Source organism: Oryctolagus cuniculus, chromosome 14 (assembly GCF_964237555.1).
Source record: "Oryctolagus cuniculus chromosome 14, mOryCun1.1, whole genome shotgun sequence".
NCBI classification, from domain to species: Eukaryota; Metazoa; Chordata; class Mammalia; order Lagomorpha; family Leporidae; genus Oryctolagus; species Oryctolagus cuniculus.
The window spans coordinates 43,626,761-43,641,467 of record NC_091445.1 but is presented as its reverse complement, the minus strand read 5'-3'; the positions used below and the strand labels follow the sequence as shown (position 1 = coordinate 43,641,467).

General features: G+C 50.2%; 1 protein-coding gene across 5 annotated transcripts in view; it reads right to left on the bottom strand.

Moving 5' to 3' along the window:
• Nucleotides 1-313: 313 nt before the first annotated feature.
• The window catches only part of TRIO (trio Rho guanine nucleotide exchange factor), a 373,294-nt gene continuing 358,900 nt past the window's right edge, over nt 314-14,707 (bottom strand). For all 5 annotated transcript variants that reach the window (XM_070056594.1, XM_070056595.1, XM_070056597.1 and 2 more), the window contains 7 exons: nt 14,138-14,165; nt 13,790-13,952; nt 13,420-13,541; nt 9,095-9,173; nt 6,449-6,649; nt 3,237-3,375; nt 314-2,625 (listed from right to left, as the gene is read on the bottom strand). In XM_070056594.1, coding sequence (XP_069912695.1) covers nt 2,083-2,625; nt 3,237-3,375; nt 6,449-6,649; nt 9,095-9,173; nt 13,420-13,541; nt 13,790-13,952; nt 14,138-14,165 — 1,275 coding nt within the window. In that variant the 3' untranslated portion in view covers nt 314-2,082. The remainder of the gene's footprint in view (nt 2,626-3,236; nt 3,376-6,448; nt 6,650-9,094; nt 9,174-13,419; nt 13,542-13,789; nt 13,953-14,137; nt 14,166-14,707) is intronic.

Genomic DNA, 14,707 nt, shown 5'->3' with positions numbered 1-14,707 from the left:
TGAAGCCTGGAGGTAACAGGTCTTCCTTGTGCTTAGATTCTGCATTCATCAGTGGGGAGGGGACACTCAGATATTCTAACAAGGATGTGCTGTAGCCCCTCAGTCAGCTGACATTCTGGTAATTACACCAGTGTCCTGAGTTTTGTTTCTGCAAACCAGTCTGCAGGAGCCTGGCTGACTCCTATTTCTGGTCCTCAACGGCATATTCCAAATGTAGAATATTCTGAACCCTCCCACCGCAAAAGGCCTCTCCTTCAGATCTCTTGTTCTGATTCAATAGTGATCAATGTAAATAAAAGGTCTAACACAAAAATCAGGCAAATATGTTTAATTTTTTAAAATAACTGATGGCAAAATAAAATATTTACATCACATCATACTGTGTAAACATGTAAGGTCTCTGTACAAAGAAATATACATGCAAAATAATGCAAAAATTTAACTGAAATAATAAAAGAAACAATACACAAATAAAAGTTATGAGGTTACGAATACACATCCAGTTTTGAATCCAATTTCTTTTAAAAAGTTTCTGTACAATTTTACAAGAAGAAACAAACAAAAACCCAACAAAAGAATAAATAAAATACATTGGAAGCTGTGAAGCTTAACGATGCCAGTTTATGGCTCAAAAGACCCAGGTGTCTGGCTGGCTTGGGGAGCAGGCTGGCCTCCTTTTAGTGTACGTCACACAGCAAAGATAAAAAGACATCCAAAAAACTCAAGTGTGCCCAGAATTGCAGCCTCTTTTGTGGAAAGGACTCCCTGCACCAGCGTTGATTCTGCCACAGTGACTCGGGCATTGGGTACCAGCCTCAGAGGGGCCAGTGCTTAATTGGCTTTTATTTCTTACCAAAAGCTCAAAATCCAGCCAATTTTTGTACAGAAAGTTGAACGTCAAAAAGTCTAAAAAGTAGTAAATGTCCAGACTGATTTTGGGACAAAAAAATAATACTTTGGCATTCTGAATAATAGCATAATAAACTTTAAAACATTACCCTATTATCCAGTTTTATATTCAGAGTATGAAATCACTTTTTACAATCTTCAAAACTGACAATTTTCACGAGGAGTTGAGTCTCCTTGAACCGATGGCACAGGGCTGTGACCCTTCCCCCCACCCCCCACTCCCACACACACACAAAACCATAAAGCTCACTATACGAAGTATGTGCTTTTTCTATATATTTATTACAGGTACAACAGAGGTCTCCATAAATAGTTGCATAAAATGTTAAAGCCACAACATTGCACATGATATGAAATAAAACAACAACAAAAAAACCCCCAATGAGTGCATTTACAGTATTTTCATCTGACTGTATACTGCTCAACAATCTGATTGACGGCTTAGGGTGGGAACAGGGGAGGGGGCAGTGGGGCAGGACCCAACCTGATGTCTCCATTTGATGGGCAGACCCTCAGACTCTGAGGAAGAAGCCCCAGGCGGGGCTGGGGAGCAGGTGGGAAGGGCAGGTAGGGGGGGAAATGACAGACCGGAGGCAGGAACAGTCTTATATACAAGTAAGGCCTACATTTCATCAGAGCAAAACAATTCATTCTATTTTATGCAAAAGTTTGAGGTTGAATGCATGTTTCGGAGGCCAGGTCTGGCGTGTGGCGGGGTGCACGCAGACAAGGCGGCTGGGAAGGCATAGTGCCAGGTGGCCACTGGGCACTGGCCAAGGGCCACCACCTGGGCGCTGCTTCCCCAGAGATGTACAGTATCTTTGTTTTGTTCATTAATACCAGTGGTTGAACATAGGCATTGTGTTTTCTTGAATAAATCTTGAAAATGTTAAATTTGCAAAATTCTATTCATGTTCATTTAAAAAAGTTATTTTTATTTTTTATTTTTTTGCAGAAACCTGAATAAAATACTGTGATACAGCAATGCGACCTCTGCCTCCGCAGAGCGTGACTGAAGTCCTCCACCCCAGGCAGCTCACTTGGAATGCAACTTCACACGATCAACACACCGGCAGCTGGTCACCTAGGTTTGTTTTCTTTTGTTTCTCTTCGGAATTCAAATGAACAGCTGATTGGCAGGTGAAAGAGAATGAGAAAGAACTTCAAGATAGGTCAAACTCGAGGCAGAAGCCTGCTCTGTAAGAAGTTTTTAATGCTCCGAATAGGTCGAACATCATTCTGGTGTTTGCGCCGCTCGATGAAGGATGCCAGTCTCGATGTGTCGAGGACGCCTGAGCCTTTGCCACTGCCCGCCTGCAGCCACTGCTCCTGCAGGGCCAGCGCAGCCGAGGGGCGCTTGGCAGGGTCCTCCTGCAGGAGGACGCACACGAACTCCTTGGCCTTCTGGCTAACTCCTGTAAAGTAGTCATCTGGGAAACTGAAGTCCAATCGGCAAATGTTCAGGCAGGTCTCCTCCACGCTGTCATCCAGGAAGGGGGACACGCCGCTAAGAAGCACGTATGTGAGCACTCCAACACTCCATGTGTCCGAGGTCAGGGAGACAGGGTTCCCAAGGATGATTTCGGGGGCTGCGAACTCGGGGTTCCCCAGTAACTGGTGGATGTAGTAGGTCGTGTTGAGTTGGACAGCATCTCCGAAGTCAGCCAGTTTAATTGTTGGCTTGGCTAAACTCTGATCCACCAGGATGTTTTCAGGCTAGAATACAGGACAAGACAACTGTCATTTCCAAAAGAACCCCAAGCTGAAGCACAGTTGTGATGGTCGGCAGGCACCTGCGGGAGGCAGAAGGCACCTGCAGAGGCAACTACAGCAAAGTGTTCAGGTGCAAATCAGGACGAAGCCTTTGGCCCTCAAGCCCGGGGAACAGAGGAAGAAGTGTTGACAACAAAGGGACCGCTGACCCAGCTCAGTGGAAAGCAGCTAGCTAGGGCCTCAGGCGTTGTCTGGGAGGCAGGGAGTTCATCTTCCCTACCAGCTCTACACGTAGAATGTGTCCTTCCTTCCTTTCTAACTGACTGTGGAACCAGTCCTCCACTAGCCCTGCAAAATTCACGGGAACTTTCTGAAAGTTTCATGAAACGCTGGGGGATCTGAAATGTTTACCTAGTATTTTACCGGCTGTGGACATCACTACCTGCAAACTCTTAGAAATGGAGGTCGGGGGTCAGTGTGCCCATCTCCCACAGCCTATATGACCCCAGTCGCCCATCTCCTGCCCTGCCTATGGAAGATGGAGTTCCATGTCCTGCATGGCTGAACTGGGGGCATGGTTGGGCCTGCTCTCATCCAGCCACAGGCCCACCCACCTTTAGGTCCAGGTGTGCGATCCTGCAGTTGTGAAGGTATCGGATGGCTTCCAGAACCTCCCCGAGGTGTGCTCTGATCTTCCCTTCCGTCAGGCTTCCCCATCGCACCACGCAGTCCAGGAGGCGACCCTGGTCAGCCCTACAGGGGCAGGAACACGCGGCTGGGTCACAAGGATGTCAACTTATACACGCTGAGCTAGTGTAAAATAAACACACTGGGCCTCTCCCGGGTGTGCGCAATTGTTTCACGAGTATCTCGGGATTCTTCCCCCATCCCAAGGTGTGACTAGGTAAGGAGGGTGACTTTCTGGACCCTCACTGTGATGATGTGAGCTGAGAATGAGGAATTTCAGTCCTGAGGGGAACTGTGGGGTAGGGCAGTCAGGAACGCAAACCCTGCCCCTGCAGGCAAGAGACAGGGACGTGGCGGGCTGGCGCCTGACACACACGGGCTCTCTGGAGGGATCTGATGAAGGGAGGGGGTCTCCCCACCTCCTGGGACCTTGGTTTTCTCATCTGTAAGACTGAACGAGGTGACAGAAGCGAAGAGCCTGCCAATGAGGCAGCTCAGCAAGTGCTTCATGCTGGACTCACAAAGTCTTCACGTTTAATACTGAAAAATCACACGGCGCTGCCCAGGGAGCAAACACTTTCTGTCAACTCACTGTATCTTCAGAAGTCTCTGAGTGGTTAACTCTCCCCCTATATTGATTGGGAAGCTAGGGCACAGAGAAGGCATGAGACTTTCCCAGTCTCCCGCAGCCTGTGAGTGGAGGAGAATTGGACTGGGGTGATCTGGCCTGGGCCTCTCTGACCACTGACCTGTACTGTCCTCTTTGTTTAAGAACAGAAATTGAGAGGGACGAGAACCACCTGATCTAGTGCTGGGGTGTCATCAGAGAGAATTTGGTAGTAATTTGGCATGAAAACAAATCCTATTAAGAGTGTGGTGAGGCCAAGCCATGGGGTCTTCCAGTGAAAAGAAATGACAGCTGAAAGCAGCAAACTTAGATCAGCACCAATGGCCCTGCGCTGGAACCCCAGTGACAGGCTCCTCCCAAATCCCCAGGGAAGAGGCACAGCTGCCCTAGGTCACCAAGTTTGTGAGCTAGAAAGGTGCCCTCCAGGGCAGGCTCTTTCACACCCTTCACCTCATTTTAGCCCTGCATCATTCCTCCAGGGAACGTGTGACTTTAAAGGACATCAGAGTGGAGAAAAGAGCAATGAGGGAGAGCAGGACAGAAATCAGGCAGAGGGCTGCGGCAAGTCCACAGCCTCCCTGTGTACACAGCTCAGTGCAGGCAGGGCCTTGTGGGCTCCCTTCTACCGCGAGATACATTTTCCATTCCAGGGAGAGGGGCTGGAAAACAAGCCTCCCACACCTAGAGGGAGGTTCTAACCGCACAGCCCTAGGTGGGCAGGCCCTCCTGAGATGTCCGCGGTCACCCAGGGCACTGGGGCTGCTGGCGGAAGGCAGCGAGGCTCACCAAGGGCTGCTTGGGGCTCTGTGGCAGACCTGTCCTGGGAAGGGAGTAAGCATTTACTGTTTCTCTGAGAGACAGAACACCATAAACAAGTGAGCCGCTGGGCTGTGCTGGTTGTCCCACTAATCCTGTACTTTTCCTCCAAGAGCACACATAGACTTTCCAAATGCAGCAAAGGGTGTCTTCCTTGCCAGTGAAAAAAAGAAGGGGAGGATCCCAGTCCTTGACATGACTCCCCAGAAAGAGGAGGGAAAGGACTTTCTAAAAAGCTAAAGACGAGCACTTATTGCAGCCACTGGGCTTGGCTGCCCTGTGCCTCGCAGTACCCACCCTCAGCTATGACAACCAAAAATCTCTGCAGGTACTTTCCAACGCCCCCGGGAAGGGGTCAGTGTGAAACTGCCCCTAGGTGAGAACTGCTTCTCACCTAAGATCATAGCTGTCAAACTTTGTCTTCATAAGACGGAATCGTCCTGAGACCTTACACAGAAGCCCAAGTTCAAGGGCCTCAGAAGGGCTGGCCTGGCTACAGTGCTGGAGCACTTTCTGGATCCCAGTCTGACCCTCCTGTCCTCGTTGGCCTTCCACTGGCAGGAGTCTTGCAAGACAGACTGCCTAGAGCTGAGCTGACGTCCACAGGACACACAAAGGCCAACTCCGAGGAGCCCATCCCATCCCCACCTAGCTTGCCCACCCTGAGCAGACAGCAAAAGAGGGGACAGCCATCAGTTTCAGAGACAGCCTGGCCTCTCTGAAGCTCTGGGAAGCAGTGGATTTCAGGTTGGCCGAGGCCCAGCAGAGCCTGGGTGGCAGGGGCTGGTCTGATTCTGGTGGTGGTTGTCCTGGATTGGGCACTACACAGTGATGTCTGTCCTTCTTTTGCTGTTGCCAGAAGACTCCAGCCCTGCAGTCTCTGACAGTAAAGCATACTTTTAAGAAGTTCTGTGAAGGCGCCGGTGCTGTGGCAAAGCGGGTTAAAGCCCTGGCCTAAAGCGCCGGCATCTCATATGGGCGCTGGTTCTAGTCCCAGCAGCTCCTCTTCTGATCCAGCTCTCTGCTATGCCCTGGGATAGCAGTAGAAGATGGCCCAAGTCCTTGGGCCCCTGCAACCAAGTGGGAGACCCAGAAGAAGCTTTTGGCTCCTGATTTCAGATCGGCTCAGCTCTGGCCGTTGCAGCCATCTGGGGAGTGAACCAGTATATGGAAGACCTCTCTCTCTGGCTCTACCTCTCTCTGTAACTCTTTCTTTCAAATAAATAAAATAAATCTTTAAAAAAAAAAAAGTTCTGTGAGGTCGGCACCGTGGCTCACTAGGCTAATCCTCCGCCTGTGGCACCGGCACCCCGGGTTCTAGATCCGGTTGGGGCGCCGGATTCTGTCCCGGTTGCTCCTCTTCCAGTCCAGCTCTCTGCTGTGGCCTGGGAAGGCAGTTGAGGATGGCCCAAGTGCTTGGGCCCTGTACCCGCATGGGAGACCAGGAGGAAGCACCTGGCTCCTGGCTTCGGATTAGCGTAGTGCACCGGCCGTAGCAGCCATTTGGGGGGTGAACCAACAGAAGGAAGACCTTTCTCTCTGTCTCTCTCTCTCTTACTGTCTAACTCTGCCTGTCAAAAAAAAGTTCTGTGAAATGTAAAAAAAAACCATTTTTGTGCTTAGATAGCAAACAGAAACAACACAAGCACTGGAAGCTTAGGCTAGGGGCTATGGGGGAGCTGGGTGTGCACGCACATTTCTAGAACCAGGATGTAACTGGTGGGGGTCTCAAAGGTGTCCAGGAGGCCAACAAGGAGTGGGTGCTGGAGGTTCTGCAGGATCCCGAGCTCATGGGTGACCTGGTCGCGCTTCATCAACTTCTTGTTCACAAACTTGGTGGCCACTGCTCGTTTGGTTCCTTTCTGATCACACTTCTTGACGACAGAGAATCTGCCCCTGTAAAATAGGTTCCAAAGGTAGTTTTCAGAGGATGCTGAGGTGTGTCAGGGAGGACAGACACTTACTCTAACTGCACTGGACGTGGGGCCACTCTGCTGGGTGGGGACCCATCCCCTGTGCACAGGGCTCTCTCTGGAGAGGCTGCAGGAGCACGGCAACCCCAAACCTGCCCGTGTCTAGGTCCCTGGCGAGTCACCACCACTCCCCTAGAGGCAGCCCTGGTTTTCCTGCACCTTGCCTGGCAGGTCCTGCTGCTTCTGACCACTGACTGTGGCAGAAGTGGGGAATGCTAAGCCTCTGCCTCCACTTTCCTATCCTTCACTGCACCTCAACCCGATCTGATGACCAGGCCTCGAGCCTCAGGCCTGAGTCTAATGCAAAACAGGATGGGATCTGGGAGGGAGAGGTAGGTACATCATATGCATGCAAGGACTGTAAAAGAGCTAGAACAGGGGTAGCCTGGGGTAGACAGGGCCCTACCTGTCCTTCTCTCACCACGGAACAAGTCTCTCTCCCCTTGAATCTAGACAGCCTGGTGACGGGTTCTGATCCATGGAAACAGAACAAGTACAGTTGCTAGTTTCTGAGGCTGGGCCTTATGAGGCTGCACAGGTTTCTTCTGCTCTGCTTGAATGCTCTTACCAGTGTGTGAGGAGGCCCAGAGTGGACATCTATGTGGAAGGAGGCCAGCACTCCCACCAGTGAGGCATGGGCGTGCCAGTGGGCGGAGCCCAGACACAGCAGATGCGCAGTAACCATCACCGTGGTTATAAGACAGCAAGTGTGGGTGGGACTAGCCACACAGCAACATGTGGCAGATACATCCCAGGAGCCACAGGACCCAGCTATGGACTCTGGAATGTAATAGGAACCACTGGTGGAGATTCTTGGAAAGCTCCTAAAGGGGCCAGCCCAGCTGTCCTTGGGCTTTCTGACCTCCTTCTTCCTGCCACACAGGATTCGAGGTGGGAGGGAAGCGGGCTGTGTGTAGTGGGTGTGATGCTGGGTGTGAGTGCTGTGTGGAGTAGGTGTGAGCACTGTGTGTAGTGGGTGTGGTGTGGGGGTGTGAGCACTGTGTGGAGTGGGTGTGGTGTGAGGGTGTGATTGCTGTGTATAGTGGGTGTGATGTAGGTGTAAGAGTGCTATGTGGAGTGGATATGACATGCGGTGTGAGTGCTGCGCAGAGTGGGTGTGATGTGGGGGTGTGAGTGCTGTGTGGAGTGGGTGTGGTGTGGGGGTGTGAGTGTGGTGTGTAGTGGGTGTAGTGTGGGGATGTGAGTGCTGTGTGGAGTGGGTGTGATGCTGGCTGTGAGTACTGTGTGGAGTGGGTGTGATGCTGGCTGTGAGCATTGTGTGGAGTGGGTGTGATGTGGGGGTGTGAGTGCTGTGTAGAGTGGGTGTGATGTGTAGGGTGTTGAGTGCTTTGTGGAGTGGGTGCGATATGGGTGTGAGTGCTGTGTGGAGAGGGGTGTGATGTGGGGGTGTGAGTGTGGTGTGGAGTGGGTGTGAGTGCTGTGTGGAGAGGGGTGTGATGTGGGGGTGTGAGTGTGGTGTGGAGTGGGTTTGAGTGCTGTGCGGAGTGGGGTGTGATATGGGGGTGGGAGTGTGGTGTGGAGTGGGTGTGAGTGCTGTGCGGAGTGGGTGTGATGTGGGTGGGGGTGTGAGTGCTGTGTGTAGTGGGCTGTGAGTGCTTTGTGGAGTATGGTATGGAGTGGGTGTGAGTGCTGTGCGGAGTGGGTGTGATGTGGGTGGGGGTGTGAGTGCTGTGTGTAGTGGGCTGTGAGTGCTTTGTGGAGTATGGTATGGAGTGGGGGTGAGTGCTGTGCAGAGTGGGTATGATATATAAGTGTGAGTGCCATGTGCAGCAGCAGGGTGTGATGGGGATATGTAATGCAGTGTGGAGCACACAGCTCAAGCAGAAATCAGTGGGAGCCTGGCTTCTGATGCATTCTGGAGCCACCCCAGCCTTGGCTGCCCATGCTGTTGACAAATCGGCCACCCTGTGTTGAAACCTCTTAGCTTGTGCAAGAGGGCCCTGGCACTCGTCTAACTGGTATCCTTCCCTTCAATCTCCGTGCACAGCTGATGTGGGAAGGACACATTCACCCCTGTCAGCTGGGACTCCCTGAGAGAATTCAGTGCTTCGAGCAGCATCAGCTATTCGCATTATCCCAGGTCTGTGCGTGGCTAGTACCATCCTAGATGCACAGGGGAGAAGTCAGCCCTGTCCACCACCAGGCCTCAGCTCTCTCCTGGAGCCCTGGCTGAAACTGGCTTCCGTGGCTCCCCAGTGCTTTATAACCAAAGGCAGCTAATCACGGGTTACACTCCCTGCACGAGACATGTCCTTCCCACCTGCTGGCAAGTCACACTGTGTGTCAACCTGCTCTACAGCGGGCTGACCTTCCACTTGCTCTTCCAGAAGGGGCTCGGATGCCCTACCTGCCAAGCTCAGCCACTTCACTGTAGAAGGCGTCAAAGTTGTCCTTCCAGGTCACCATGATCCCATCACTTCCTGGACCTGCAAGAAGAGCAGCATCTCCCCTGAGCTCCTGCTGTGCAGGGATTCGTGGCTACGGGGTCTGCAGCCTGCACTGTCCAAACGGCAGCCATGGCGGCTGCTGAGCCTCTGAAATGTTTCTTCCCTGAGAGATTTGTGCCCTAGATGTGACAGACGTACTCACTCTAGACTCAGTGTGAAAAAAGAATGCAAAACACTTCACTAATGATTTTTTTTTTTTTTTTTTGACAGGCAGAGTGGACAGTGAGAGAGAGAGACAGAGAGAAAGGTCTTCCTTTTTGCCGTTGGTTCACCCTCCAATGGCCGCCACGGCCGGCGTGCCACGCTGATCCGATGGCAGGAGCCAGGTACTTATCCTGATTTTATGCTGTAATTAAATTCTTTGGATATACAAGAATAAATCAAATGTTCTAAAATTCCTGTTTCTTTCAGCTTGTAAACATGTTTTCTAGGAAAAGTTTCAAGTTGCATTTCAACTTCCATTTTGTTTCTAATGAACAGCACTCTACAGACAGCCTTTTCTTATTCACCTAGCCACACCACCTTAAAGCTACATCTCCTTCTATAGCCCAGAAAAACAGTTCATTATCTTCACATAACATTCACAGGGCTTTATCCGGTTGCCAAATCACAGGTAGGCAGAATTTTACTATACACGTGTCAACTGAATATTACTTGTTAGTAATGAACTTAGAAGTACAAATGTCCAATGAATAAAGTATTCTTTCTATAGTCTTCCTGCAAAAAGAATCATTAAGACCCTGAGTCCCAACCAAACAACTTGGCTGCCAAATGGCAGTAGGTGTCCAGGGTGTCCGCAAGCCTTCCACACTGCCTGGCATTCTGGACTCTATACATCTGGCATCTCTCCCCATACCGTTCTGCCCACACATCTGCCCCATGTGTCAGCCCAGCTGAAGCCTCTGCTCTTCCCTATTCTCACCTGAGCTACCTCACCTCTGCCCAGGTTGTCACTGAGAATGCGTTTCCTTCAACCATCCAATCTGATACACCTTCAAGGTCCCTTCTCCATGTACCTTCTCAGAGTCCCGCATGGTGGTAAACCATCTCTGCCACCACACAAGAGCAGGATATTTACCGGGGGTGCTGTGTGCCCCTCGGCCAGCACTGTTGTTCTGGGAGCACTTGCGCCTTTACTTGGCTGCAGATGAAGCCATGTGTGAACCAGTCCTGGAGCATCACAGAAGTCAGCACTACCCACAAAAAAGCCTTAAGCACTCACTCAGGGCATACGCAGGAGGCAAAGACCTCACTTCAGTCACTAAACCAACGACACATTTAACTCTCTGTGTGTGTTTGAATTACTGACAGCCCATTCTCACTCCTTTCTGAAGCTTTATAAAAGGTAATGTCAGCAATTCTTATAGTGCCACTAACTCCTGTGGTAGGCAAACACTTTCTCAATCATAGCTTCTACTGTGTAAAAGAAAAATTACTGATAGAATTTGACTTATAAAGTTATTAGGAACTTATAAAGTTATATGGGCTGTGGCGCAGTAGGTTAATCCTCTGCCTGTGGCGCTGGCATCCCATATGGGCGCCGGTTCTAGTCCCAGCTGTTCCTCTTCTAATCCAGCTCTCTGTTATGGCCTGGGAAGGCAGTGGAAGATGGCCCATGTCCTTGGGCCCTTGCACCCTCATGGGAGACCCGGAAGAAGCTCCTGGCTTCTGGCTTCAGATCAGCGAAGCTCCGGCCATTGAGGCGATTTGGGGAGTGAACCAATGGATGGAAGACCTTTCTCTCTGTCTCTCCCTCTCACTGTCTGTAACTCTACCACTCAAATAAATAAATAAAATCTTTAAAAAAAATCTTTAAAAAAAGTTATTGGATCAGACAATTTTGTAACACCTACAAGATTCTATCAAAAAATCCTGGATTTTCAGGATGGGCATTTGGTGTACTGTTAAGTTGCCACTTGGGACACCAGCACTCCATATCAGAGTACCTGGTCTAAGACGTAAATCTTCTGCCTATAATCCAGCTTCCTGCTAACGAGAATCCAAGGAGGCAGTACATATTGAAACAAATACTTAGGTCCCAGTCATCCTTGGGGGAGAAATGGTTTGAATTCTGAGCTCCTGGCTTCAGCCTGGCCAGGCCCTGGCTACTGGGCATTTGGTGAGTGAACCAAGGGATGAAAGATCCCTGTCTCTGGGCTAGCGCTGTGGCGCAGTGGGTTAAAGCCTTGGTCTGAAGAGCCAGCATCCCATATGGGCACCGGTTCTAGTCCTGGCTGCTCCTCTTCCACTCCAGCTCTCTGCTATGCCCTGGGATAGCAGTAGAAGATGGCCCAAGTCCTTGGGCCCCTGCACCCACGTGGGAGACCCGGAAGAAGCTCCTGGCTCCTGGATTCAGATCAGCTTAGCTCCGGCTGTTGTGGCCATCTGGGGAATGAACCAGTGGGTGGAAGACCTCACTTTCTGTCTCTACCTCTCTCTGTAACCCTCTCTTTCAAATAAATAAAATAAATCTTAAAAAAAGAAAGAAAGATCCCTGTCTCTCTGCCTTTCAGATAAAATGAAAATAAATAAGTAATTAAAAAGTAGAAATCCTGGACTTCTACCTACATGAAGACAATGTTTTTTCTTGCTCTTCTTTTTCTGAAAGGGCGCATTTTCTTTTAAAGAAATGTCTTCATTCAAAGATTACTGATGTACAGAAAAGTGCATAAAACATAAATGTCAATGGGCAAGATGCAGAGCATCACAATGACCAGCAGTCCCCTCTCCACTCCACTTGTCCAAAGCACACCTCCTCTTTTCTCACTAACGGAACCACAGCTGACTTGTGCACACAGAGCTCTCTTGGTTTTGTTCTCTGGGGCACAGGTAAGGAGGGCTGTACGTGTCCTCAGGGCTGTAAGGCTGAGGACTCCAGCCTCAGATTCTCCCCTGCGGCCAGAACTGGAGAGGGGCCCTCTGACAGGCCCCGGGTGGGGCTTGGCTTCCTAAACTTCTGGGAAAGCGACTGGGGCTCTGGGAGGCAGCCAAGGCCCAGAAGAGCTCAGGCCTATGCCCTGGACAACTTGTGTACCCACACAGGAAACACTGACAGCAGAATTATCTGGCTACCAAACATACTAGAACATTAAATTATTATCACGGAGCATAATCTGGACAAAGTACAGTAACCCTAGAAGGGTCTGTACAATAGCTCCCATAAGGGCTGTGCATGGATGTATATGTTTAAAATAATCATATGCTTCCTTCTTGTTTCCCCACTCACACCATTTTCTATCTTCCTAAACTCCTTTAACTTTCATTTGTGATTAAAACAAAAAAAGTTACCTGTACCATTTCTGTGTTATCCTTTAAAAATTAGAAATTCAATGACATTTTACTCTTAGATTCACTTTTTTCTTTCTTACGTCATGATCCAAAAATCAGAACATGCCCTTCCTGAGGTTGAAATATATGGAATTTAGGTAAATGGGATAGAGGTTCTAGACATAGCTGTTTAATGTGTATACACAGAGTGCTCCAGGACTCGATCCCCCTCTTAATTTGGACTTTGTTTTAAAAAGATTTACTTGAATGGCAGAGAGGGAGAGGGTGATGGAGAGGGAGAGAAGGGGAGCGGGATGGGGGGAGGGAGATATCTTCAATCTGTTGGTTTACTCCCCAAATGGCCACAACAGCTTGGCTGGGCCAGGCCAAAGTCAGGAGCCCAGAACTCCATTGCAATCTGTTACATGGATGGCAGGGCCCAAGTAATTGGGCCATAACCCACTGCCTTCACAGGCACATTTGCAGGAAGCTGGATTGGAAGCAGAGTACTTGAAATTCTAATCAGCATTCTATATAAGATGTGGATGTCCCAAGTGGTGGCTTAACCACACTGTGCCACCACAACCCTGGCCCTTTTCATTTCTCCTTTTTCGCTTACATTCTGTGTGAGGCCAACTTGGACTACATCTAGAGTCAGCTGGAAAACTGGATAAAAGGACACACCTTGGGTACAAAGGGCACAGGAGGCATCATGGTCTGCTCAGAGGCTGGCCTCTGCAGGCCAAGTGGCCCTCATCCTTCTCAAAGTACCGGAGTCCCCAGGGGCCTCCCTGGAGCTTAGGAAAGATGCTGGAAGATCACTCCCTCCAAGACTGGCTGCCTCCCCAGCTCTCTTTCGGAGGCCCTGTGAGTGACTTACTGACCATGCCAAGTGTGGGGGACATTTTGGACTTCAGCAGACTCATGAAAGGTGTGCCCCACTGGCGTGGGTACTTACCTAGAACCCTCAGACTGGCTGAAGATGAGGCTGACCCCATGTCGTTCACAGCAATGCACGTGTAGATGCCATCGTCTTCCGTGGTCACACCAATGATCTTCAGAGCGGCCTCTCCCAAGTCACTGCAGAGTCAAGGATACACCAGGCATCAGAAAGGCTCAGTGCCTTTCCAGGTCACAGCAAGTCAGAAGCCCACAGATGGATGAGGAGTTTTTGACAGCCCCTATCACACATGCAGGTGCCCTCAGAGTCTGGGCACAGAGGGTGACCAGGAGACTGGTCATGTCTGCCACAGTGGAGGAGGTGCTCCCAGTCACCATGCAACAAGACTGTGCTCCCAGATGAAACCTACCCCAGGGTGGGTCCTTACCTGTAGGAGATGCTGTAGTGACCATCGTTGTTCAAGGTGTTGTGTTCAGGGCCCTTCCAGGTGATTGATGCCTTGGGGCGGCCACAGACTCGACATCTAAGAACAACGGTCTCCCCTGTCTCACATGTGACCTCACTCAATGGAATGACAAATTCTGGGGGAACTGCAAGAGTAAGGAGCTGGTAAATGCCAGTCCCCTCCTCTTGTCCCTGATGCCCACCACCTGTCTCTAACAAGCTATTAAGACCTAAGCTGCTGAAAACCCACTAACAGAAGCTATCCTTCTATGTTGTGAACACGCCCTGTATACCCATAATCTCCAAGACCAAACGCAAAAGCAGAACTTACCGTCATAAATGTAGTTGGGATTGAGAAGCTGCAATCAAAGAGGCAAACACGTATTAGCCAAAAACAGCAGGCACGTTCTTGATTCCAGCGCTACAGTTACTATAGAATGATGAGCAGAAACATGACTTGGCTTGCCTGGGTATCGATCAAAACAGACCACAGTTTCCCTGCCTTTTGGTGCATTTGAAAGCTTTACGTAATGCCAACTTGGGTGCTTTCTCTTCCTACCCACTGCTTCAGCTCCGAGATGTCCCCACTTTCCATCCCATGGCCCAGCTCAGTCCTGCAGTCCCTCGATCCTTTCCTAACACAGACCCTGACCCAGGGAGCTTACATTCCCTCTTAGGAGATATTTTCTTTTCATCTCCACAAGACCCCTTAGAAGCTGAGGCAATCTGATTACAGAGAGCTACTGCCAAGGGAAGTGGTTGAAGTCAGAATGGACCTGTGTCCCTCATGGTCCCTTCTGTATTTCAAAGCAGGAACAGGAAGTCAGAGCCATAGCTTCTTTACAGTCTGCGTGACTGAGAGTCTTCACTGTGCTGCACCCAGGAACCTATCCAGGGCCTC